The sequence below is a fragment of the Ilyonectria robusta genome, assembly GCF_021365365.1.
Source record: "Ilyonectria robusta strain PMI_751 chromosome Unknown BGZ61scaffold_93, whole genome shotgun sequence".
NCBI lineage: Eukaryota > Fungi > Ascomycota > Sordariomycetes > Hypocreales > Nectriaceae > Ilyonectria > Ilyonectria robusta.
The window spans coordinates 1-23916 of record NW_025764527.1 but is presented as its reverse complement, the minus strand read 5'-3'; the positions used below and the strand labels follow the sequence as shown (position 1 = coordinate 23916).

Below are 23916 nucleotides of genomic sequence, written 5' to 3'. Positions count from 1 at the left end.
GCATTAAAAATGCCTGTAGAACCAAACCCAGCCAGTACGTGCACGACCGTGGTTCTTTCAAATGTCGTGGAAAATGAGCCAAATTTTGGCCATACCAGAGATATTTTTCTCAAGGACCATTCGAATTCTGTAAAAATGTCCTCCCCAGATATGCCATTCGCCTTGCACTTCTTCGCGTGAAAAGTCCACCACTCGTGAGCATATTCCAAAATCTCGAAGGTTGATGTCACTGTCGATAAATATTCAACGGAAGGGTCGAGCTGCTGGAACTCATCCAATGCCAAAGAACGCATGCAAGCCTTGAAGATGCTAAAGTGACCATGTGCGGTCACGATAATATCGCTTGGTGGTCGGCTATCCTTCGAAACCTCAAGAATTGCTAGACCTTTTTGGCCGAAAAACTCCTTCACCGATTGATGGATGAATTGTACTGTCGTATTTGAATACAGCCCGTGTACTGTCTCAGCCAGTCCGCAAGTGAGAGATTTGATCCGCCTTTCCATGGTCGCGTTGTCAGATACAAAGTCTTCTGACTCCTCGAAATTTGAACGCATTTGGCTTGCACAGATGTTGTCAACGTCGATAGCCATGGCCCACCGCAGTTCGTCTAATGACAAAGGCCGCGACGCAAAGTAGATCCACTGTATCAGTTTGAGAGGTGTGTCCCTCGATTCCAACTCTTGAATCAGCTCAGTGAATAGTTCTTCTTAGCTCGGAGGTATTTCCTGGATTTTAGCTTGGATTTTGTTGTTCCCTTCTCCTCGGCGCTCGAGTTTCAGGGCTAGGTCCGCAACTAGGTGAGCCCAGAGAAAAACCCCTGAGGCACGTTGAATAATTGTCTGCGAGATCTCCGTAGCAATGGTGATGCAGGAACTAGATAGTCTGCTCTTTATATATGTCGCGACATCCATCGAGTTCACATGCTCCATGCAAATTTCCAATCCGTAGTCGACCTTCAGGATAGGATAGTGTCGACATGAGAAACAAATCTTGAACTTTGAGACGGTAGGTGGGAGTTCTTTGATGAGAAGCTCGAACCAATCGACCAGCTTGACAGCAGCGTCTTCTCCACATTCATCAAGAGCATCGACAAAGAGATTTACGGGATGTGTCTTTAGGACTTCACACAGTGAAGATCCAAAATCATCCGGTATCTCCCTTTCATGCCATTGCCACTTCTCACTTAACACTCCCTTAGCATTACATAGTTTCTTGAACGTGTTAATAAGTTGATAAAAAAAAGTAATATACTTTAATATTTAAAATAAGCTCTTAAATAGCCTTTTTAAGTTTTTTAAATATAAATCTTTCTTAATTAATAGCTAACTTATAAATATCTTAATAAAGCTATTAAATTTTAATAAAAAGTTATATATTGAAATTATTAGCTAACTTAATAAATTTAATTAGCTTTTAAAGTATTTATAAAATAAAAGTTTTTATAAAATTAGCTAAATAGTATATTAAATTTCTTATTAAAAATATTTATAATATAGATAACTATAATAGATAAGTATTAAAAGGGAAGTTAGTCTCTTAATAATAGAAGATATTAGTCTCTCTTATATCCTATTACTTAGAATAAGGTTACTATCTTAAGGTTATTAACTGTAGATAGTAAGGTTGTTAACTATAGATAAAAGAGTTAAAGTTAGAGGGGTTAAATAGAAGCTTTAAGTAGAGATTAATAAGTAATAACTTTATTATTTAGCTACTATTTCTTCTAGTACTAAATAAAGTACTTATTATTTATTTCTACTATTTATAATTATTATATAGCTTTAATTTATTTAATAATATTAAGTAAAGTTAAAAAAACTAAATAAATAACTATAATATAAAAGAAAATAATTAAATAAGAAAATACTTTTAAAAAAAAGTTTATATAATATAACTAATAAAATTAAAAATAATAATATATTTAGTATTTTATTTAAATCTTTTTTAAGATAATTTAATTTATTTTTATTATTAAATTTATTTTTATTAATAATTAAATTATTATTTCTTTTAAAGTAAATTTAATTTAATATATAAAAATAAAGTTAATATATTAGATAGTTAGAGATACTTAAGCTAGCTAATTACTAATAGAGATATTTTTAAAATAACCTAAATAGAATTAAAAGAGAAGGTTAATATTATTACTAGAGGAAATTATTATCTTTTTCTTTTATTAGAAATTCTTCTAAGAAGTTAAAGAAGCTAGAAGAACTTAAGGCTACTTAAGAGTTTATTAATTAATTGCCTTTATTTTTAAGAGATTTATTTAAGTATTCTTACTATTATTATATTTCCTATTTAACTTCTATCTTTAATATCCTTTAAATATTAAGCTGCTATAGGCTTTATTAATATCTTACTAGTAAACTTTCCTATAATTAACTTAATATTTTATTTTATAAGATACTTTTCTATTAAAAGATATAAGCTTTAAATTAATTTAATTTTATATATATAATTTAATATAGCTTTAAGCTAATTAATTAAGATATTTATATAATGATTTTTTGTATATCTTTTTTAAAGTAAGTTAATAAATTAAGTATTTTTTTTTTTTTACTATTAAATTAATAGTAAAGATATAATTATATTAAATAGTATTTTTAATATAAAATAAATATAAAAATTTAATATATTAAAGTATTTTATATTAATAAAAACTAATTAATTTAAAATTACTTTATTTAGCTATTATTAAATATAAAATCTGAAGTTAAAAAACCTACTATTAAATATTAATATAATTAAAATAAATTTTAATTTAATTTTTTAATTTTAATTAATATAATAGTTATTTTATAAAAAGTAGCTTATATATAATATAATAATTAAATAAAGTATTTATATATATATAATAAAAGAAATTACTTTATAAATTTATTACTAATAATAAATATTCTTATAGTAATATTTTTATTTATTTATTTATTATTATTCTTTTTAAATTTAATTTTTAAAGTAATAAAAGTTTTATTATTTTTTAATAAGGAAATTTAATAATTAAATTTACTATATTTTTATTATATATATATTATAATTACTAAAGCTTAAGTTTTAAATTTTAAGCTGCTTTTTTCTTTTCTATTAGAATCCTATTTAACTTTTTTAACTCTAACCTTAATAATTATATTAAAAACTTCTACAACTCAACTTAATATCTTAAAATCCCCAACACTAATAATAACCTATTTAAGTTATTTAAATTCCCCCTCTAGCTAGTATTCTATATAGCTAGTATTTATACTAACTTAATATAATATAATAGCTTCTAGAACTAGAAGTTATATTAAATCCCAGTAATATTCTAAAAAAAGATTTAACCTTTTAAAATAAAATTATTAATATTTTTAATTAAGTTATAAAGTATATTTATTTCTATTTAAATATATAAAATAATACTATAAATAAGAATTTAATTTTCTTATTTATTAACTTTAGTTTTATTATTAAAAAGTAAAAATATTTAAAAATAGCTAATATAATTTATTAATTTTTATTTAGATATTATAAATAGTATAGTAATAGCTTAAATAGATTTTCTTTTTTAAGAAAATTTAAGAGGAAATTTAATTTTTATTTTTTAAATTTATTTTTAAATTTTAAGAGAATTTAAAATTATATTAAAGTTAGAATTTATAATATAAATATAATAAGTTATTTTTAAAAAGAGCTACTTAAATAAAATTTATTATATTAAAAATTAGTTATAATAAGATAAGTATTAAAAGAAAAGTTAGTTTTTTAATAATAAGAGATATCTTTTTTATATTTTATAGCTTAAAATAAAGTTATTATTTTAAGGTTATTAATTATAGATAGTAGAGTTAAAGTTAGAGGAGTTAAATAAAGCTTTAAGTAGAGATTAGTAGGTAATAATCTTATTATTTAGCTACTATTTTTTTCAATATTAAGTATACTACTTATTATTTATTTTTATTATTTAAGATTACTATATAACTTTAATTTATTTAATAATATTAAGTAAAGTTAAAAAAAAACTAAATAAAGCTATTTTAAATATTCTTTATTATAATATTATTAGCTTAAATATTAATAATTAAATTATATTTAAGTTAGCTTAATATAAAAACACTATTTATATTTTTAATAAAATTATTACTATTTAAAATCTTAATATTATTTTAAAAAATATCTTTTAAGTTACTAATACCAAGCTTAATATAATATATATAGTAAGTAATATTTAAGTTAATATTAAAAATAAGATAGATATAGTAATATTAATATTTTATATTCTAGCTTAGTATTATTATAAGAATAATAGCTAGAATTTAAAGGTATCTTACTTTTTAATGGGTAATATATACTAAGTTAATCTAGGTAAAAATAAAAGTAATAGGGGACTATAGAAAATAAAGAAGCTTAAGATAAAAGTTATTTAAAATAAGGGAGATGTGATAATTGTGGGGCTGGATGGTATATGGATAGCTGGTTGTGTAGTGTTAAATAGTTAATTATATGAAATATGCTTGGTTTTGCTGTTATGTAGAGACCTGCTTGTATATTTAATACAATATCTAATTTTACCACCTTTACAACATAGAGCAGTTACTGGCCGTCGCCGAAATCAGAGGCTTATACCTAGTGTTATTCTTTCCAGCCGTCTATTAGATAGACCGTAGTTAGCTATTCCAGCATGGGACTTGAGCCTTTCGCTCCAGGACATAAGTATGGATAGTCTCAGCAGCTATCAACAACACTTGGTTACATTGAATCTACTATTCTACCATTACTAGACTGTTACCTACATTGCTCACTGTTGACGGCCTGATCACACTTAATTATACCCATGTCTTGACCTACCCTACACCCCATACAGGATAAGCCAGATCGATACGTAATACAGACTTATTTCAGTATCTAATACTCTTACTACCAGTTGTTAAAATTAGCATATTTAGTAGTGTATAAGATATAATAAGAGTAGACAAAAAGAAATCTAGCTAGCTAATTAAGACTGAGTACTCGACCAATATATATGCTTCCTTTAATAAGTACACGAGACGTTGTAAATCTTCTTCATGAACGTTCAACGGCGGTGCCAGAAGGACATGATCGCCAGTGTATCCATCCACTGTTCCTTTACCTGGGTAGACTGCTAGTCCCAAGTCAAAAGCCTTTCGTTGAACCTGGCCTCCAAAGTCCAAAGCGGGGTTGAAAGATTCCTTTGAGTCCCTGTCGCGCACAAACTCCAATGCCCAGAAGAGGCCTCGACCTCTGATATCACCGACGTACTTGCAGTCGCCGAAGCTATCTCTTAAAAGCTGCTCAAACAGAATGCCCATTTTCGCACACTGTTTCACCAGGTTCTCTTCTTCCATTACCATCTGGACTGCAAAGGCTGTTGCGCAGCTTGACGGATGGGCTTGATAAGTGTGTCCATGGTTGAAGCTTCCGCTGCCCATCCGCAAAACGTCGACAACCTTTTCGTGAATGAGCATGCCCCCGATAGGGGTATAGCCACCGCCAACTCCTTTCCCCACTGTAACAATGTCTGGGACAATATCTCCCCTTTCCTGCTCGAACGCGAAGTAGGTTCCAGTCCTACCAGTCCCGGACATGACCTCATCTAGGATAAGAAGAATGCCATATTTATCACATAGCTTTCTAACACCTTCAAAGTATCCTACCGGGGCAAGCGTGCAGCCGGATGTCGCCCCAACGACCGTCTCTGCCACGAAAGCAATTACGGTATCCGGTCCGAGTTGCTGGAACTCGCAGTCAAGTTCCATGACCAGCCTCTTTGCAAAGTTTTCGGCGCTCTCGTCTGGTCTTTGTCCTCGATAGGAACTGGTTGAGTTGACGAAGCTGACGTTATGCAATAAAACCGCTCCCTCGTACGGAAGCTTTCTGGAAATGTTGCTGCTGATACTCATGGCACCAATGGTGTTTCCGTGGTATCCTTGCCTGCGTGACACAAAGCGGGTTCTCTGCTTCTCGCCCTTTTCAAAGAAGAATTGTCTTGCCATTTTCATTGCAGAGTCCATCGCCTCACTGCCTGAGCCGACAAAGTATGCTTTGGAGAGGCCAAAAGGCCGCCCTTTCTCGACCATGAAGTTGGCGAGCCTTTCAGCACTTTGGGTTGTGTAAGACATTGTATGCACGTACGAAACCATGCTCATTTGGTCCAACATTGCTTTTTGGGCCTGTGGGTGTCCGTGTCCGATGACTGCCACAGCAGCGCCAGCGCACCCATCGAGAATTTGGCGGCCGCAAAGCAAGGTGAGATAGCTCCCTGAGGCCGAGAGGACTTCGATGGGCTTGTTGAGAAGCGACCGATGCAGAAGACCGGGGTCGTTCAAAGGTTTCGTCTTCTCCGCAGGCGATGGAGAGTTGCCATGTTGAACAAAATTGGAATAAGTCAAACCCATTGTGGAAATGGAAGAATGAGACAGCTCTGTCAGCGCAGATGGTGGGGACATTGTTCCCACAGCTCGAGGTATCAATGATGAATGTGTAGAAGATAAACGACCAAATTGTAGCATGCCAGAGGTGTTATATCATGTGTTGTGAAGCATGAGTTCAGTACCTGGAAGTGGAAAGGTGTTATTACGTCTCCATTGGAATTTCGGGTGTCCGATATTGGTATCGGGTTTCAGTCACGCAAATGTACTCCGTCGGCAGTGCACCATTTCCGCTTCTCGCATCTCGCATTTCGGGTTTAGAGATACGAAGCCGAAATCCAGTCAACTTTCAGCCAATGAAGATGGGATGCATTATCTACTCTTATCAAGGAGAGCTTGTTGAACTACGCTTTGGACGGACTCCAAGGATCTGCTTCACGGAAATAGATTCTGGATTTCCGCCAAGGGAAAATATCTCAGTCGGTGCTATAAGGCTCTCCAGAACCAGGTTCATCTGTAGCACTCCCAATTTCACTAGCTATTGTTTAGTATTTTACACGTGCAAGCCATCAACCTTTTTTGCAAGCGCAGTTCAATCACTTGTGGAAATGGCAACCAATCGAAGTCTCCAAGTACCCTCAACTTCAACCGCTTCACTGGAGGTCCCGAAGCTTGGGACCATCACCGGAATCCTATACAATGGAGGCGAATGCACTCAGTACCTTGGCATAACCTACGCCAACATTCCAGGACGTTTCCGACGTTCTATTCCTGCACAGGAGCCATGGCCCATGAGAACTTGTGACGGCACGAAACTCGGGTAAGTTCTTCAAACTACGTTTACTACCTTAGGCATATTCTGAACATGAACTGAATAGCCCCTACTGCCCTCAACCCCCGCGAGATTTCTACCCTGTGCCTGATCCGCCAACCCGGACATGGCTCAACACCCCCGAAACCGATGAATTTAACTGCCTCAACCTCAACATCTCCATTCCCAAACACGATGCCGCAAAGGGACCACTGCCTGTCATGGTGTTCTTTCACGGCGGGGCATACGCGTACTCGACCGGAGCTTCCCCTATTTACGACGGCCGGCTCCTTGCAACGTCGTCCGCAATGGACAATGATACGCCCACTATTGTTGTAACGCTAAACTATCGCTTGGGAGTCTACGGCTTTCTTGCTGGTACAGATCTCGAGGCCTATGCTGCCGCGAATGGAGAGTCCGGGACCGGGAACTACGGCATCTGGGACCAAATCTTGGCTCTTCGTTGGATTCAAAAGCACATCTATTCATTCGGCGGAGATCCGAAGCGTGTTTGCATATTTGGACAGAGTGCAGGCAGTCAAAGCGTTGTCTGCCACGTCAACCGCGGGGAACAGTTATTCTCCAGTGCAATCATGCAATCAGGCCTATTATCTCTTTGCGGCATTTTCACTCCAGCACAGTACCATGTAGTATTTGAGAAGATGCTTGGGCAACTGGGCCTATCGCTCGAGTCAACCCCTGTCCAGAGAGCCGAGGCGATTGCAAGTGTACCTGAGAAAGCTCTGACTGAGGCCATGATGCCTGTGTTTGGCATTCCGGTTGTCACTATGGCCTTGTGCGACGACGGAGTCTTACTTCCTGAAATGGCCAAGGCAGCCAGTTTGTTCGACTTCCAAGTTCCAGAATTCGTTGATCGCGTGATGATTGGCGATGCATTACATGAGTGCATCATCTGGAACAAGTCGTGGAACCATCTGGATGCAGCTGACCTGCTTACGGAAATGTCAGTGTTCATGGGCGAAAAGAGCAAAATAGTTGCGGATCTCTACGGTATTCATGCCGGTCTATCCCAGAAGCAGACCTTCGATGTCATTGAACGCATGACAACAGATGGACTCTATCGGATCCCCAATTATCTTGCCGAGTTGGCTATTCCACACAGTTACGCCTATCATTTCAACGTGCCGTCTCCGTACGATAATGAGTGGGGGGGTCTTTGCCATCACAGTTTCGACAATGTGCTTGTGTGGGGGGTCCTGGAACATACTCTGCCACCGGAACAACAGGAAATTGGCAAGGCCATGAGGTCCATGTTTATCAAATTTGCGAACAATGTTGAGCCATGGGAGGCTTTTGAGCATGTAGGCAAGTTTTGCATCTTCGGGCCAAAAGATGTGAAGCAGCAAACGAACAATGAGTTTGACCGAGAGTCTTACCAGAGGTGGGACAAAATTAAACAGGAAGGGTTGGTGGAGCCTCTCTGGAAGCTATCGGAGGAGCTCAACTTGCAAAGAAGAAGACTACTTTCTAAATAGATTACTAACATGTTGTCCATTAAAATACTGCATGTCGTTCACTGTTCAATAGAGAGTAAATGTGGGTTATCCCAAAATGACCACAGGCGCCAACTGTCCTCGCTCATACCAGTTATGTCCGACCCCAGCGGCACATTAATAGCCTCTGGCACCCCAAAGTTTGAAACAATGTCAGCGGGAGGTTGTGGAGTTGGGTGTTGTACGTTTGGCGTTGATGTAACCCCCGTTACATCATGATCCGGAGGATCCTGTGTTGGCGATGGGTGTAGTACTCTGGAAGGCAACCCTTTCAGCTTTGCCAAGTTGATTGAGCTTTCCAGGTCAAGATAGTCGTCTCGAGACCTCATGATGTCGAGTTGTTCTTCCATAGAGGACATCTGGCTATACAGAGTTTGTGCCGTATCGACGACGTCCAACCACTCCTCTCCCACTTTCCATAATGCAGATATTCTTTTGAGATCAATCATATTTTCGCTGGCAAGTGATGTGGTGATTGAAGTGTCAACTCCACCAGTCATGCTTGGGAAAGCGGCGGCGTAAAGGTTCATGAGAGCCGATGTAAAAGCACAGAGACCAGTGAAAGGCGTGTAAATTGAAGCATCGGAATCCCGAAGAGAGCGCATGATATCCGTCATGTGTACAGCGGCAGTGAATAACTCGGCCGAGTTGCTCTCCCAGAACCCACTGGGAGCGGTGTCCTTCAGTAGCGGCAGATCAAGCGGCCCACGGGGGCCCAGCTCTCCTAGTGGAAGAAACGGTATATACTCGCGACAGAGGAAGACTAGACTTTTTCTTGAAGGTCAGCGCACATTGCAGTATTATATAACATGTAATAGCATGACTTGATCGTACCTGAGATAGTATATAAGGTTGATGTATGCGAAAACCTCGCCTCGTCGAAGGTGGATTTGGGTGGTGATCTTTGTGTCGGGGTACTTGAGAGTGATGTGCTGGCTGTTTCTCCATCGTTCAAGGTCGCGCTTCATGCAGGCCCAGTGAGACGTTGGCTGCCAGGGACAATGTTCCGGCTCAGTCATTCCTGGATGCTTTCGTCCGCCTTCAACAACCCATCCGTGGATTCTCGACCAGATTTCCATTCCGTCAACAATGGTTCGAAAGTTATTGCCAAGCCCCGAAGGAAGACTCGGATCCTTTGGAGTTGTGGGTTGTGTTTGAGTCTCGGAAGCACCGAATGCGAATTCCTCATCATTGCACGGACGGGGTATGTCCATATTGTCGAGCATCAGCACTGCCGGGCGTTGTTTTCCGCAACTTAGTAGTCTATCAATAACAAAGCATGTCCATACTGTTCGAATCTCTTTCTCGAATACGGGCTTGGTTTCCCTTTGTGACCCCTGTCCTAGGTGTTGCATTGACAAGCTTGAAACAAGGGATACTTGGGCCATTCGAACCGCAATGCCAGTATTCATCCAAGCACTGTATCCTTCACCTTCGCCCCACTGGTGTAGAGCCATGATCAAGACTGTCTGGATGAGGTCAAGACAGGGAGAACTATGAAGCCGCGACTGGATCCCGTGCATCACCCTAGCTGCACACTCTGCTCCGAGACAGTCGCTGTCTCCGCTATATCGATGTGAGACGGCAATAATCGCCATGAGCTTCATTACCTTAGCGTCGGACAGTTGGTCTTGTCGGATATCCAAGTCCGACGGATGTATGAAGCCATATTCAGGGAACTGAGTTCGAAAGTTTGACAGAGCTTTTGCGAGAGTCTGCCTGGGGATGGCAGCTAAAAACATTGATAAATCACCAGTAGCATCAGAGGGCCGCTCTACTCGATCAGCATCCGGCCCTGGTGAATTTGCTAATCTTAGTTGTCGTCTCCTCCTCGCAGCTGCAAGGGAGGATGTGACTTGGCGTTTGGTGGGTGGACCCGTCAAGATGCAGCTTGTTTCTGTACCGCCTCTGAGGCAAGCTTCGCACGGAGACAACCCGGTGTGCTTGCATTTGACCTTGGCCTTTCTGGGAACATGGTCAGTAGCTGGGGCTGATGATACGGAATATCGGGTCTGTACCGGCACCTATTTTGCTGTTAGATACTCGCTTATCTTGATCGTACGACTCGAGCTCACCTGTGACAAGCAATTGTCGTCCGCATCTCGCAAACCCATTTGCGTGCTCCGAGAAAGCAGCAGGGCACGATGATGAAGAAGGCGTGGGCAGCTGGCGTTTTCATATCCGAAATCAAACCCGAGATGCGGACTCTTATCTCCCCCACTTCTTGAGTCTACTCGAACGCTGACGAATGGTGCTAATTTGTTCCGTCTCTTATCTCGGGTTTCCGCTTAAGCAAATGCGAAATCCGCCAAGCGCACCCCACTGTGGAGAAGATATCCCCACGACCCATGCAACAGAGAGTTGATGAATACTGCACTATATCATGCTTATCTCTCAGAAGAACGCCCCTTGTAGATACAACCGACTCGACGACACAACTTATCGTAAGTGTTGCTTTGCGCGGCTGGTATTTTAAAGGACATCCATATCCTTCAATATCCGGGCTCCAAGTCCTCAGTCTTAAATCCACCCAGTCTTTCTACTACCTCGCAGTCTTCCCCTGGCCGTGAGACTCGTTCAACCATCACCATGGAAAAGGCAACCAAGATATCACCGAGCATTTCTCAAGAGATGTCCTCTGCCAAAAAAGGCGTCATTGTGGACAGTCATGCCGACATTGGCTTGAAATATCTTGTCGAGAATGGGACAGTCGACTTTCTGCCCGAAGAGGAGTGTGGTGTTCGATGGAAAATCGACCTCCACTTTCTTCCAATCGTGAGTCCATGCCGTCCTTTCCGCCCGTCCTTCCACATGGAGCTAACTGCTCCCTCTTAGCTAGCAATTTCATTTGGTCTTCAATACCTTGACAAGGTCACAATTAGCTACGCGGCTGTTTACAATATGCGCGAGGATCTCAACCTCGTTGGCCAGGAGTATAGCTGGGCCAACTCGCTCTTCTACTTTGGCTACCTGGTCGGGGAGTTTCCCGCCAACTACCTCATGCATAAGCTACCTATTGGTAAATTTGCGGCAATTAATACCCTGGTATGGGGCGTCTTGGTTATGCTCTGCGCAGTTGTCAAGAACTTCGCGGGACTAGCGGCGCTGAGGTTCTTGATGGGCGTCTTTGAGGCATGCATCGGACCCTGCTGGGTGCAGCTCACTGGCATGTTCTACAAGGCCGATGAACAAGGCGCAAGGGTAGCCATTTGGTATTCGATGGTTGGATTTGCGGCCATAATTGGCGGGCTCATGTCATACGGGATTGGCCATATCAAGTCCATCGCTGTTTCTGAGTGGCAGTTCGTCTTCTTGGTCTGCGGCGGCTTTACCGTTTTATGGGTAAGAATCCTACGTGTATGGCTATGCCCAGACATAGCGCTAACTCTACAAGGCTTTTGTCATTTGGTTTTTCCTCCCTGAATCGCCAGCTGATGCCAAGTTTCTCTCCCAACGTGAGAAGTCAATCGCCGTGGAGCGGTTGAGGTCGAACCGAACTGGGCTAAAAGCCACCAAGTTCAAATGGTCCCAGGCTTTGGAGGCCCTGAAAGATCCCCAATGCTGGTTGTTTGCTTTTTGGACCGGAGTCAGCAACATACTCAACATCGGAGGCTCATTTCTCCCCTTGATCATCCAAAACATGGGCTTCACTGGCCTGACTACTACGCTGCTGACCCTCCCTGTCGGCGGTGTCGAGATTGTCGCTATGGCAGCTGCTGCTATTCTGTCCAGCAGCTTTACGCCAAATGGACGTACCCCTATCATGTTTCTCATCGCCACTCCCACACTTGTGGGCACTATCATTCTTCTCGTCTGCCCACAATCTTCTACTTGGGCTCGTTGCGCTGCTGTCTGGCTTCTGCTTTGCATACCAGCTGCGTATGCATTGTTGCTTAGCTTGATTACTACAAATGTTGCTGGTACATCCAAAAAGGCCACTACAACGCTCATGGTATTTGTCTTCTTTTGTATTGGTAATATTGTATCTCCCCAGTTATTCCGTGCTCCCGAGGCACCAGAATATGGGACTGCGTTGAGATCGCTGGTTGTTTCGGCAGTCTTGGTGCAACTCTTGACAATTGCTTTGGGGCTGTACTATTTCTTTCAGAACATACGCCGTGACAAACTTGTTGCAAACTTGTCAGAGGCTGAACTGGCGGAGAGCACGATTGAGAACGAGGAATTCTTGGACAGGACTGATCAGGAGGACTGGATACGATTCCGATATAGGTGGTAATTTGGATTGCCAGACTAGTTCCTTTCTAACATTTATAGAGAGTCTTGCCTTAGATCTCTATCTAGGTTTCACGTTTATTCATACCTCTATCTGGATAAATTTTACATGATAGGTTTAACCTTGCACGATCATCATTTTCCATGCATCTACCGTTGTGCCGACAGATCGAGATACGTCCCTGGATCCCTACCGGATTTCAGGAAGCAGCTGAAGGATATTGCGACCGAAATATGTCAGCTATCATGATTCAAGAAGCTTTCTGATAATTATCCACTGCAGTTCATTGCCGAAGTGGCTGGCTAACAAGAAAAAGCAGTTTGACAGCACAGCCAGCATTTAGAAGTAAGTTTTTCTTTGCGACTAGATTATATGAACCACATCCATTTAGCCCTCGGCCTTTTATTGTAAGAGAATCAAATTACTCCCTCCTTCTCATACATTTCTATCTAAATAAGCCAGTACTTCTCAACCCTGTAGCTTCTAACCTTTTCTAACTACCTTCTCACCTTCTCTTGAAACACCTCAAGCACAGCATTGTTAGAGCAAGATGCTGCTATATCAATCGCTGTCTGGTGCACATTATTCTCCATCATTGGATCCAATCCCACAGACATCAGCTCCTGGAAGCGAACAACATCACCAGCTGCTGCAACATGTAGTCGCCCTTCACCCTCTTTGTTCGTAACGAAGAAGTCTGCTCCCAGCTCCTGTAGGAGTGCTGTAGCCCCCTGCTCTCTCGTTTCCTCGTACTCATCGCCTCGGACTTTTTGCTTCATGTAATCCAGACCGAAAACATCGTCTGACTCTTGCGGATATCGGTGAGCGAACGTGAAAAGGGGTGTTTCGCCTTTGGTATTGAGCCCATTGATGTCAGCTCCGCGACTGACAAAGTCTCGAAGCAATTCACGAAAGCCCATAGTGCCAAGGTCCTCTGCTAGCATGTGTAGCACACTCGCCATGCTTGTTTGTTACTAGAGGAGAGGCACCTGCCGATAGCAGTCTTTGTACCGTCTCTGTGTTAGACGCTGAGCTAACAGCCCGACGTACAGCATACATCAACGCAGTATCGCCCTCAAGGTCGGTATGGTTTACCAACCCAGGCGCTAGATGAATAATGCACTCTAGAGTTTCCCTCCACCTTGGTGAGGCAGGCCAACTATAGCTAGTAAGTAGGCACATAAGGACCGTTCAATCAAACTTATTTCGTACTGTAATATCCGCATTAAGTCCTACTAGATACTAAAAAATTAATTCTTTTTATTTTCTACTAGCACTAAAATGCTAGAGGCTATATTTCTTATCGATCAGATTGATATTAGTGCATATAGCATATAGAAGAGTAAGTCCCTCTGGGTTTCTATAATTAAGATTAAGCCCAGGAATAAGAAATAGCTCAATTTATAGCTCTCTAACTCCTATAATTATAAAGTATAATAGAATTTGATACTTAGCATTCTCATTAAAGGTTGACGCAAAATTTTTAGAACGGATAGTTAAATATAAGCTATCATCCCCTCCGATAAAGAAGTAGTCAGAGAGGGGGTTTACTCTATATTCAATAAGTATCTCAATCATCTCGATGACAATTGCATTATCAACCACCAATCGTAGCACATAGTTGTCTTCAGTTGGTTTATAGAACAGCAAGCTCGCTGCCTGTAGTGGTGCAACTAAGTCCAAGTCCAGACATTCTCCATCGTCATCTCTTGCGTGAAACAGCGCACGGAGTATATCGGTTCGACCGGCTTCGACTGCTGATACGATATCTTCAGGCGAGATTATGGCTCTGTGCTTGATAAGCAGTCGGATAGTCCGGATATCGTGCTTGGCCATGCTAAGACAGCTTTCTCCCCCTTTCGCCACAGCGTGGATATCTACTCCGGCCTCAAGCAGACACTTCACCGAGTCGTAAGAGTAAGGTCTAGGATTGCAGACTGGCACCCGACCTTTAATTGCCATGTGGAGAGGTGTCAAGCAATCTTTGATTTGGAGATTAAGATCAATCCCCGGCGCCTTCAAGAGATACTTCATCGTATGGTATACATGCCACCAACGCAAGCCTTGCGCAACGTAGTGAAGAGCCGAGTTATCATATACGAGATATCGTTCGAAGTCATCGTATTCTGAGCCCCAGGTCCTCTCGTTCACGTCAACATGGAAATCCTCCAGCAGCGAAGTGACGACACTGAGATTGGGAAGATCGCGCTGGGCGGCCAATACATGGGCGCCCGGGCGCGCCACCCACAAACTGTCCGGCGTCCCATTGGCCCATGCAACACGCGCTGCAAACTTACAAGCACAGTCTGAAGTTACTATGTCCTCATTTGACAACTGTAAAGTATAATCGGCTACGGTTTGACGACAATACACTGATCTACCGAGCCAGCAGTCGAATGCAAGGCTTGCTGCTTCTTGCTATCTCTTTTAACGCTCTTCCAGATATCTTTCACACCTCTTCTTTTGTTTGCCAGCGGATTGTCTTCTATCTCATAGACGAGTTGGGCCTCAATATGTTCATCCTCCGCCTTGCTCTAATCTAAATACGCTATTATCTCTTCTTTCGTCCATTCTCTTGATCCTATTAAGGCCGTGTAGCGCTTGGACATCTACTTGTAATCCAGACACCACTCATAGCTCTGCTTGTCGTACCTTTATGGCAGCCCCATAGCCCTACGATATTGCTAGTTGGTCTTGATGCTGCCGGTGGGCTCCGCTGCGTACCACACGCTTCTCGCGGCAATATACCTTCCATATATAGCTTGTGGCGAGTCGTACCTCAATGGTGAATGCAAGAGGGGCTCTCGCAAATGGCATAGTTATTGCACCACAGACTCTCCACCGACGGAGCTTGGCACAGTTCCTGCCCGACCGTCTGAAACGATAGGAGAGTGGGGCCCTATAGTGGAATCTTATATAGTAGGCGAAGGCGGGACGAATGGGGTTGGTATAGCAGCGGGAGAGCGAGAGCGTCAAATAGCTTCCGCGGGGCATTCGAGTGTAGCTCCGGCCAATGATAGCTCATGGGTCACCGAAACACTTTCAGCAAGGTCAGTAAGAGCTGGAATTGCGACTGGTGTTGCATCCGGCTGCGGGACTGACTTCGAAGCCGGTGCTATCGGTGTGAGCAACTCCTAGAGCCTCAGAGGACATACACTCGAGGACTTTATGTAACCGACTGCGTAGCATCTACTACACGTACGGGGCTCTTTCTTGCCGTACTGGATGATTTCAAATCCAGAGGGTTCTCGTCTGGTGCTCGTTGTGGGTTGGCTAGTTGTCTGGATACCTTGCCTTGGGACTCTACGTAGTTCCAGTATGAGCCGCGGTCGGTCCACATTCCGTTTCAAGGCCCAATGAGGATAAAAATGCTTAAGGAAAAGGCTCTGCTTTTCCTCCTCAAGTTTCTTCAACGTGTGGGAATATGGCAGTCTATGCAAAGAAGTGAAAGACTGGCTTCAAGGAGCTTTGAGAGGCGCCAGAAGTAACTTCCGCTGCTCTTGCACTTTGCGCAGTGCCTAGTGTAACACCCAACCCTGCACAGCTTCGAACATCTCTCCCGAGACATCTAGAGGTATCCGAGTCTGTTAAGAGGCTTGTATATTTGGTTTTTTTTAGCTTTACTCAATATCATCAGATAGATCAAAGCCATACAGTAATCTCAAACAGTAGGAATAAACAATAAGTGCTTCACCCAGCACCAGAAGAAATAGTAGCTGAACAATAAGGTTATTGCCCACTAGTCTCTGCCTAAAGCTTCTATTTAACCCCTCTAACTTTAACTCTATTATCTGCAGTTAATAACCTTGCTATCTGCAGTTAACAACCTTAAGATAGTAATCTTATTCTAAGTAATAGAATATAAGAAAGACTGATATCTTTTATTATTAAGAGACTAACTTCCCTTTTAATATTTATTTTATTATAACTAATTTTTAATATAGTAAATTTTACTTAAGTAGCTCTTTTTAGGGATAATTTATTATATTTATATTATAAATCTTAATTTTAATATAATCTTAGATTCTTTTAAAATTTAAAAGATAAATTAGAAAAATAGAAGTTAAATTTCCTCTTAAGCTTTTTTAAAAAAGAAAATTTATTTAAGTTATTATTATATTATTTATAATATTTAAATAAAAATTAATAAATTATATTAGCTATTTTTAAATATTATTTACTTTTTAATAATAAGATTAAAGTTAATAAATAAGAAAATTAAATTCTTATTTATAATTTTATTTTATATATTTAAATAGAAATAATTATATTTTATAATTTAGTTAAAAATATTAATAATTTTAATTTAAGAAGTTAAGTTTTTTTTTAAAATATTATTAAGGCTTAATATAATTTTTAGTTTTAAAAGCTATTATATTATATTAAGTTAATATAAATACTAGCTATATAAAATACTAATTAAAAAAGGGATTTAAATAACTTAAATAAGTTATTATTAATATTAGGAATTTTAGGATATTAAGTTAAGTTATAGAAGTTTTTAGTATATTTATTAAAATTAAAGTTAAAAAAGTTAAATAGAATTTTAATAGAAAAGAAAAAAATAACTTAAAATTTAAAACTTAAGTTTTAGTAATTATAATATATATATATATAATAAAAATATAATAAATTTAAATATTAAGTTTTCTTATTAAAAAAAGAAGCTTATATATAATTTAGCTTTTTTAGTTAATTAATAACTATATAATATATAATTTACTAAAAGTTAAAGAGGTTAAATATAGATATTTTAATATATAATTTAATTAATAAGTAAATTTCTTTAGTTTTAAAAGATAAATATTAATAATCTTTTAATATTAATATAAACTTTAGTTAACTATCTTAAAGTAGCTATATTATTAAAATATAAGTATTTATTTATTTATACTTTAATAATTTTCTTTTTATATAGCTTTAGCTAGTATAATTTAATATACTTAATTACTTAAAAATAGCTTTTAATATACTTAAGTTTAAATTTAACTAATTACTTTTTAAATATTACTTTAATTAGTAAATTTATAATTAAATATTAAATTTATAAAATGTATTTTATACTTTTTTATTAAACTTGTATTTAAAGTTTAAGTTAAAGTTAATAAAGTTAAAAGTATAAATAGAAACTTAATAAAAAAAGATTATAGTTAATTTTATATATATAAATTTTATAATAAATTAATAGTATTTATTTATTTATTTAGTATACGCTATTTTACCTTTATCAAGGCCTATAGAACTCCTACTACTTTATCGGATAGGGAAAAACCGTATGCCTAAACATTGGATGAAAACCCTACCCCTTCCTTCTATTTCTACCACTCTATGTACCCATAAGGTCACTGTAGAGCATACAATGCAACTTCGAGTCTGTAACTGGTAACAACACCTCAAGCTATTCCTCGCCATTAACACCTCAACCTTCTAGTCTTCCAACCTTCCTATTTTCTCTGGGTAGAGGGGGGGTTACCTATTTATAAGCGCAGGAATGCGCTGTAGTTAGCCTCTTATAGTGGGTTGGCCAGTCCACTTCCTAAAGGCAAGCTAGGGACCAATTAGCTTGCTACCTTAGGCCCGGTTAGCGAGTCGGATCCTCGGGTTCAATCCCTGTACAGGCTGACTTTTCTGCTAGGGGACGAGGCTAGCAGTCACAGCACAATTACAAGGATTGTGCCCTGGGCTGGATTCGAACCAACAACCTCTTGAAAAAAGGTCCCAAGCTCTTAACCACTGAGCCCCAGGGTAATTAATAGTATTTAGTTTTTTTAACTTTACTTAATATTATTAAATAGATTAAAGCTATATAGTAATCTTAAATAGTAGAAATAAATAATAAATATATACTTAATATTAAAAGAAATAATAGTTAAATAATAAGATTATTACCTATTAATTTCTACTTAAAGCTTCTATTTAACCCCTCTAACTTTAACTTTAACTATTTATAGTTAATAACTTTAAGATAGTAATTTTATTTTAAGTATAAAATATAAAAGAAATAATATCTCTATTATTAAGAGATTAACTTCCCTTTTAATACTTATTCTATCTTAATAAATTTATTTAAATAACTTATTACTATATTTACTATTAATTATAAGACTCTTATTATATATATTCCTATATATTAAGAATATAAATTTAGATTTTAGTATAGTATAGAATTTATTAGAATCTTTAAGATAAAAGAAAAAGATATAAGCTAGATAACTATTTAAAATTCCTTAAAAAAGAAATCTTTTAAATTTCTTATTATATACCTAGAATACCTAAATAAAACTAAAGAATTATATTAGCTATTTTTAATATAATTTATTTTTAATAATAGAAATAAAGCTAATTTATAGAAAAGTTAGGCTATTAGTATTAATATTATATTTATCTAGATAGAAATAGCTATATTATATAATCTAGCTAATAATATTAAAAATACTAATAATAATAAAAGCTAAAAGTTTCTTATAGAAATTAGCTATAAAAAATATAACTTCTAATTCTAAAGTTATTATACTATATTAAGCTAGTATAAATACTAGCTATTTAGAGTACTAGCTAGAGGGGAATTTAAATAACTTAATAGATATTATAGATATTAGGAATTTAAGGTATTAAGTTAGTTATAGGAGTTTTTAGTATATTTATTAAGGTTAGAATTAAAAAAGTTAAATAGAATTTTAATAAAAAAGAAAAAAGCAGCTTAAAACTTAAAACTTAGCTTAGTAACTATAATATATATATAATAAAAATACAGTAAATTTAAATACTAAGTTCTCTTATTAAGGAATAAATTAATAATATTAATATATACTTTATAAAGTAAATAATTAGCTTAAGTAAATTTAACTTTATATACTTTTTATAGTAATTTTATTTTTATTTTATTTTTACTCTTTTATTACTTATAAAAAGGTAAAATATAAAGATATTTTAAACTTAATTTCTTAAGTATTATTTATATTAAGCTATATTAATTTATATAAAATTTAAAGTTAGTATTTTAATTAAATTTAAATATAAAAATAAAGAAAGTAAAAAAAAGGTAAAAAAAGAATAATTAATTAAAAATAAAATATTTTAAATACTAGCTATTTTAAATAAAATCTATACTAATAAAATTAATTATAAATTAAATATTATATATATTAAGCTATATTTATTACTTTTTATATTATTATTTTACTTACTTTTATTAAATAATATACTTTTATTTTAATTTTATATAATTAATATTATTTTTTTAGCTAATTAAAAAAACTTTACTAAGAATAGTATTTATAAGCTAGCTAATAATTAAAATTATAAATTAAATACTATATATTTTAATATTATATTAAATATATATATAAAAAAAGAAAAATTTATTTCTTTTTTTACTTAACGTACATGATAAGCGAATGTCCCAAACAAGTGAATGTCCCAAAAATCCTAACCTCTAAAGTTAAAACCTCAATAAAACCACAACAATATAATTAATCAATTAAAACTAATCGCTATACTCTTCTCCAGAGGTCTCAATTATAGCCTGACAGGTCCTTGCATTATGACCAGCCTTTCCACATGTTCCACAGCGCCTTTCCCTCGGCGGCGCCGACCTTCGTCGACCACTACTTCTCGATGATTCAGCTACTACCTGCGCATTAACGTCTCTCTGATCTATCTCATCCCTTCCCTCATCTAGAGTCATCTTCCCTCTATTCTGTAGGCGGGTTCTTTTCGCTCTGCGCCGCTTACTAAGGGTCTCATTTGCCTGTTGAAGGATCTGGTTCTCAGACTTCAATAATGCTATCTGATGCATTATTGCCTTTGTTCCCTTAGAAAATGACTCGAGCGCCTCAAGGATAGATGTCGGAGAGCTGCTTTGATGCCTCCTAACTCGTCTTTTGAGGTATTCGGACTGCGAGCTGGCCTCAAGGACTGTCTTTGGGGTCTTCGAGACCCAAGGGTCAGGGAGGCTGACCTCCTCCTCAACCGGTGTTGGAGTCCGTAGCTGCACATCAAGCTTTGATATGACATTTTCTGAGTCTAAAGGAGCAAGTCCGGCCCCTCGAAAACCCCCTTTGATATTGCTCTCCGTCATGGCGGCTTGGTGGGCGGCATAAAAGGCCGGAAAGAACTCAGTCTTTGAAACGTGGGTTATAGAGCATCTGATCAACTGCTCAATTTCTTGACCGTAGGCTTTTTTGAGCGGCCCAAAGCACCCGACATCAAGAGGCTGAAGTAGATGAGACGAATGAGGTGGTATATAAAGTGTAATAATATCGTTCTGTTCACAATATTTCTCAAAGTTGACTGAGTGGTGACTTTCGTGCCCATCGAGGATCAGAAGACGATAGCGACCGGTCGATCGATTCTTTGTGTGCCGGTCAAAGTGCTTGAGCCACTCAAGACCTGTCTCATTGTCGGTCCAGCCATTTTGAGTCGTCGCAATAGCCCAATCGCCCGGGAGGTTGCTTTCCCGGTACCAGCTGGCGAGGTGATATTGGCCCGCAACCACGATAAACGGCTGGATCGCCCAGCCTTCCGCATTAATCGCCTGAATGACTGTAACCCATTCCCGATTTCCAGGCTGCACTGATTTTGGGTTTCTACGCCTATCTGTACCTGTAATGACCATTCTGCTTGTAATTATGCCCATCATAAAGCCGGTCTCATCAAAGTTGTAGATATCGGCTAGGTCGATACCATATTTCGCGATTGTGTTCTCCACAAGCCGGAACCAATTGCGAATAATGGTTGGATCTTCGCATTTGGCCCTCTGATAGTTGTATTTACGAAAAAAACGCGTCTTGAGCTCTGGTTGTCGCCTGACGAAGTTAGAAGCCCAGCGCTTGCCGACAGGTAACGCGTCGCGGTCAGCGAGCAGTCGGTTAGCCATTTCTTCAACACCACGCAGTCGCGGGGGAAACCCTCGCGAATCTAGGTCGAGAATGAATTGAACAATAATCTGTTCCTCTAGATCGGATAGCTTGCGTGACTTAGGGATAATATCGCGTCGAGACTGCATGCCTTTCTGGCGGCGCCCTAGCCTTTTATTGCAGACATGGTAGATTGATGCAGCGCGTCGGATGCTTAATGATGGATTGTTTTGAAGGGCTTGAAGAGCAAGAAGGATATTAGCCTCTTTATTAAATTGAGACATGTTTGGTGGTGGTAAATTAATTGATCAAATGGAAGAAAGAGAGATTGAGGGATTTTGGGACATTCGCTTGTCTGGGACATTCGCTTATCATGTACGTTATTTATTTATTTATTTTACTTATATAAAGTTAAGAATACTCTTTAAAATAGGTAATTTAAAATTAAATTAAAAAAAAAGATTTATTATATTAAAAAAAAGAGATTATTATTGAAATTTTATTTTTTGGAAATTTAAGCTGGATATTAAAGAGGTTAATAAGTTATTAAATTACCTTAAAAAAATTTACTATTTTTTTATTTTTAATAATAAGAGATTAATTTATTTATATTTTAATTTTATTACTTATTACTATAATTCTTTTTTATTTAACTTTTATTTTCCCTTAATTTAAAAGTAATTTTTTTTTAATTTTATTATATTATATTATACTATATTTTTTTTTCTTCTTTTTTTATCTTTTTTTTTTTTATCTTATCTCTTCTTTTTTCTTTTCTTTTATAATTAAAGCTATATAAACCTTCTTTTTTAAATTAATAATATTAAAAAAACAAGCTATAAAAGAGAAAAAAGTAAAAAAAGTAAATAAATAAAAAACTTTTAGAAATATTAATAATATCCTGCTTTTTATAGTAAGTACTCTTTTTTTTTTTTTTTTCTCTTTTTACTTTTTTATTATTTAAAAACTCTCTAGTTTTTATTAATTAAAATAAGTTACTATATAATACCTATTTCTACTACTTAAAAAGTAGCTTAAAAATATAAATATAGCTAGTTTTATTAATAGCAAGCTATATAAAAATAAGCTAAATCTTACTTTACTACTAACTTTACTATTAACTTTACTATTAATCTATAAAATATCTCTTTTACTACTTTTAATAAGTAACTATTAGTAATATAATTAAGGTATTAAAATTCTAAGCTATATTATTTCCCTTTTTTAAACTTAAATTTATTACTACTACTTACTATTTAAGTAAGCTATAAAAAGATATTTAAAGATATCTAAAGTAAAGAAATAATAATTTAAGCTATATTAAGATATTAAAGTTTCTAATAGATATAAATAGACTTTATTACTAAATTAATAAAGATATAAATAAAAATATTATTAACTATATATAAAAAGTAAAAAAAAGAATATTAAGCTATAATAATTTCTTTTTTTATTTTATATTTATATAGCTTAAGTAAAGTAAATTAAAATAAAAAGCTAATTTAATAGTAAATTCTATATAAGTAAAAAGTTTAAATTAATAGAATATTATCTCTCTTTTTATTTCTATTAATATATTTTTAATAGTAATTTCTTTTAATATAATATCCTACTTCTTATTACTATTTTTATTAGCTACTTTTTTTTTTTTTTTTTTTTTTTTTACTTTTCTTACTTTCTTTACTCCTACTTTTCCCTTTTTAAAAAATCAATTTACTTAATCTAAGCTATTTAATAAGCCTAATTTACTAAGTTTACTATTATCTTCTATATTCTAGCTATTTTATTAAAACTATCTAATTTTTATTAAATTTCTTAAGATAATTTATAGCTAGAAAATAGCAGAAAGTTATATCTTTTTTATATATATAGACTAGTATATATAATTAAATTTTAAAATATATTTCTAAAGTAAATATTAATATAAAAAACTCTTATTATTATTTATTCTATCTATTTCTTTATTTATCTATTTACTTTTTATTTATATAGAAAATAGAAAAAAGAGAAATAAATACTAATTATTTATAATCTTTAGTTATTAATATAAATATATATAAATACAACTTAAAACTAAAATAAATATATAGCTTATAAAAAAAAAGCTTAATTTTTTTAATATCTATTACTT

At 36.3% G+C, this 23916-nt stretch overlaps 6 protein-coding genes and 1 pseudogene across 7 annotated transcripts; 2 read left to right on the top strand and 5 right to left on the bottom strand.

Annotated features, from left to right (window-relative positions):
- Window positions 1-4931: 4931 nt before the first annotated feature.
- BGZ61DRAFT_469228 (pyridoxal phosphate-dependent transferase) lies at window positions 4932-6522 on the bottom strand. The gene has a single exon (XM_046247934.1). The coding sequence runs from the start codon at window positions 6507-6509 to the stop codon at window positions 4968-4970; it is 1542 nt and encodes a 513-aa protein (XP_046093454.1). The 5' UTR covers window positions 6510-6522; the 3' UTR covers window positions 4932-4967.
- A 454-nt stretch (window positions 6523-6976) lies between these two features.
- BGZ61DRAFT_375599 (Alpha/Beta hydrolase protein) lies at window positions 6977-8675 on the top strand (the record flags this gene model as incomplete). The annotated part of the gene is made up of 2 exons (XM_046242430.1): window positions 6977-7188; window positions 7247-8675. 2 exons carry the CDS (start codon window positions 6977-6979, stop codon window positions 8673-8675), a joined length of 1641 nt encoding a protein of 546 aa, XP_046093453.1.
- An 18-nt stretch (window positions 8676-8693) lies between these two features.
- Window positions 8694-10841, bottom strand: BGZ61DRAFT_469227 (uncharacterized protein). The gene is made up of 4 exons (XM_046247933.1): window positions 10769-10841; window positions 10712-10717; window positions 9528-10658; window positions 8694-9461 (listed from the first exon to the last, which is right to left on the bottom strand). Exons 1-4 carry the CDS (start codon window positions 10792-10794, stop codon window positions 8714-8716), a joined length of 1911 nt encoding a protein of 636 aa, XP_046093452.1. The 5' UTR covers window positions 10795-10841; the 3' UTR covers window positions 8694-8713.
- A 441-nt stretch (window positions 10842-11282) lies between these two features.
- On the top strand, window positions 11283-12930 carry BGZ61DRAFT_595108 (major facilitator superfamily domain-containing protein; the record flags this gene model as incomplete). Its single annotated transcript, XM_046256877.1, has 3 exons — window positions 11283-11468; window positions 11529-12035; window positions 12088-12930. The coding sequence occupies 3 exons, from the start codon at window positions 11283-11285 to the stop codon at window positions 12928-12930; spliced, it is 1536 nt and encodes a 511-aa protein (XP_046093451.1).
- A 413-nt stretch (window positions 12931-13343) lies between these two features.
- Window positions 13344-13889, bottom strand: BGZ61DRAFT_487770 (uncharacterized protein; the record flags this gene model as incomplete). The annotated part of the gene is made up of 2 exons (XM_046250022.1): window positions 13344-13376; window positions 13437-13889. 2 exons carry the CDS (start codon window positions 13887-13889, stop codon window positions 13344-13346), a joined length of 486 nt encoding a protein of 161 aa, XP_046093450.1.
- Window positions 13890-14328: 439 nt separating this feature from the next.
- Window positions 14329-15744, bottom strand: BGZ61DRAFT_487769 (uncharacterized protein; the record flags this gene model as incomplete). The annotated part of the gene is made up of 3 exons (XM_046250021.1): window positions 14329-15261; window positions 15652-15675; window positions 15706-15744. 3 exons carry the CDS (start codon window positions 15742-15744, stop codon window positions 14329-14331), a joined length of 996 nt encoding a protein of 331 aa, XP_046093449.1.
- A 2857-nt stretch (window positions 15745-18601) lies between these two features.
- Window positions 18602-18674, bottom strand: BGZ61DRAFT_t212 (annotated as a pseudogene). The gene has a single exon. The product of its transcript is annotated as a tRNA-OTHER (tRNA).
- Window positions 18675-23916: the final 5242 nt, after the last annotated feature.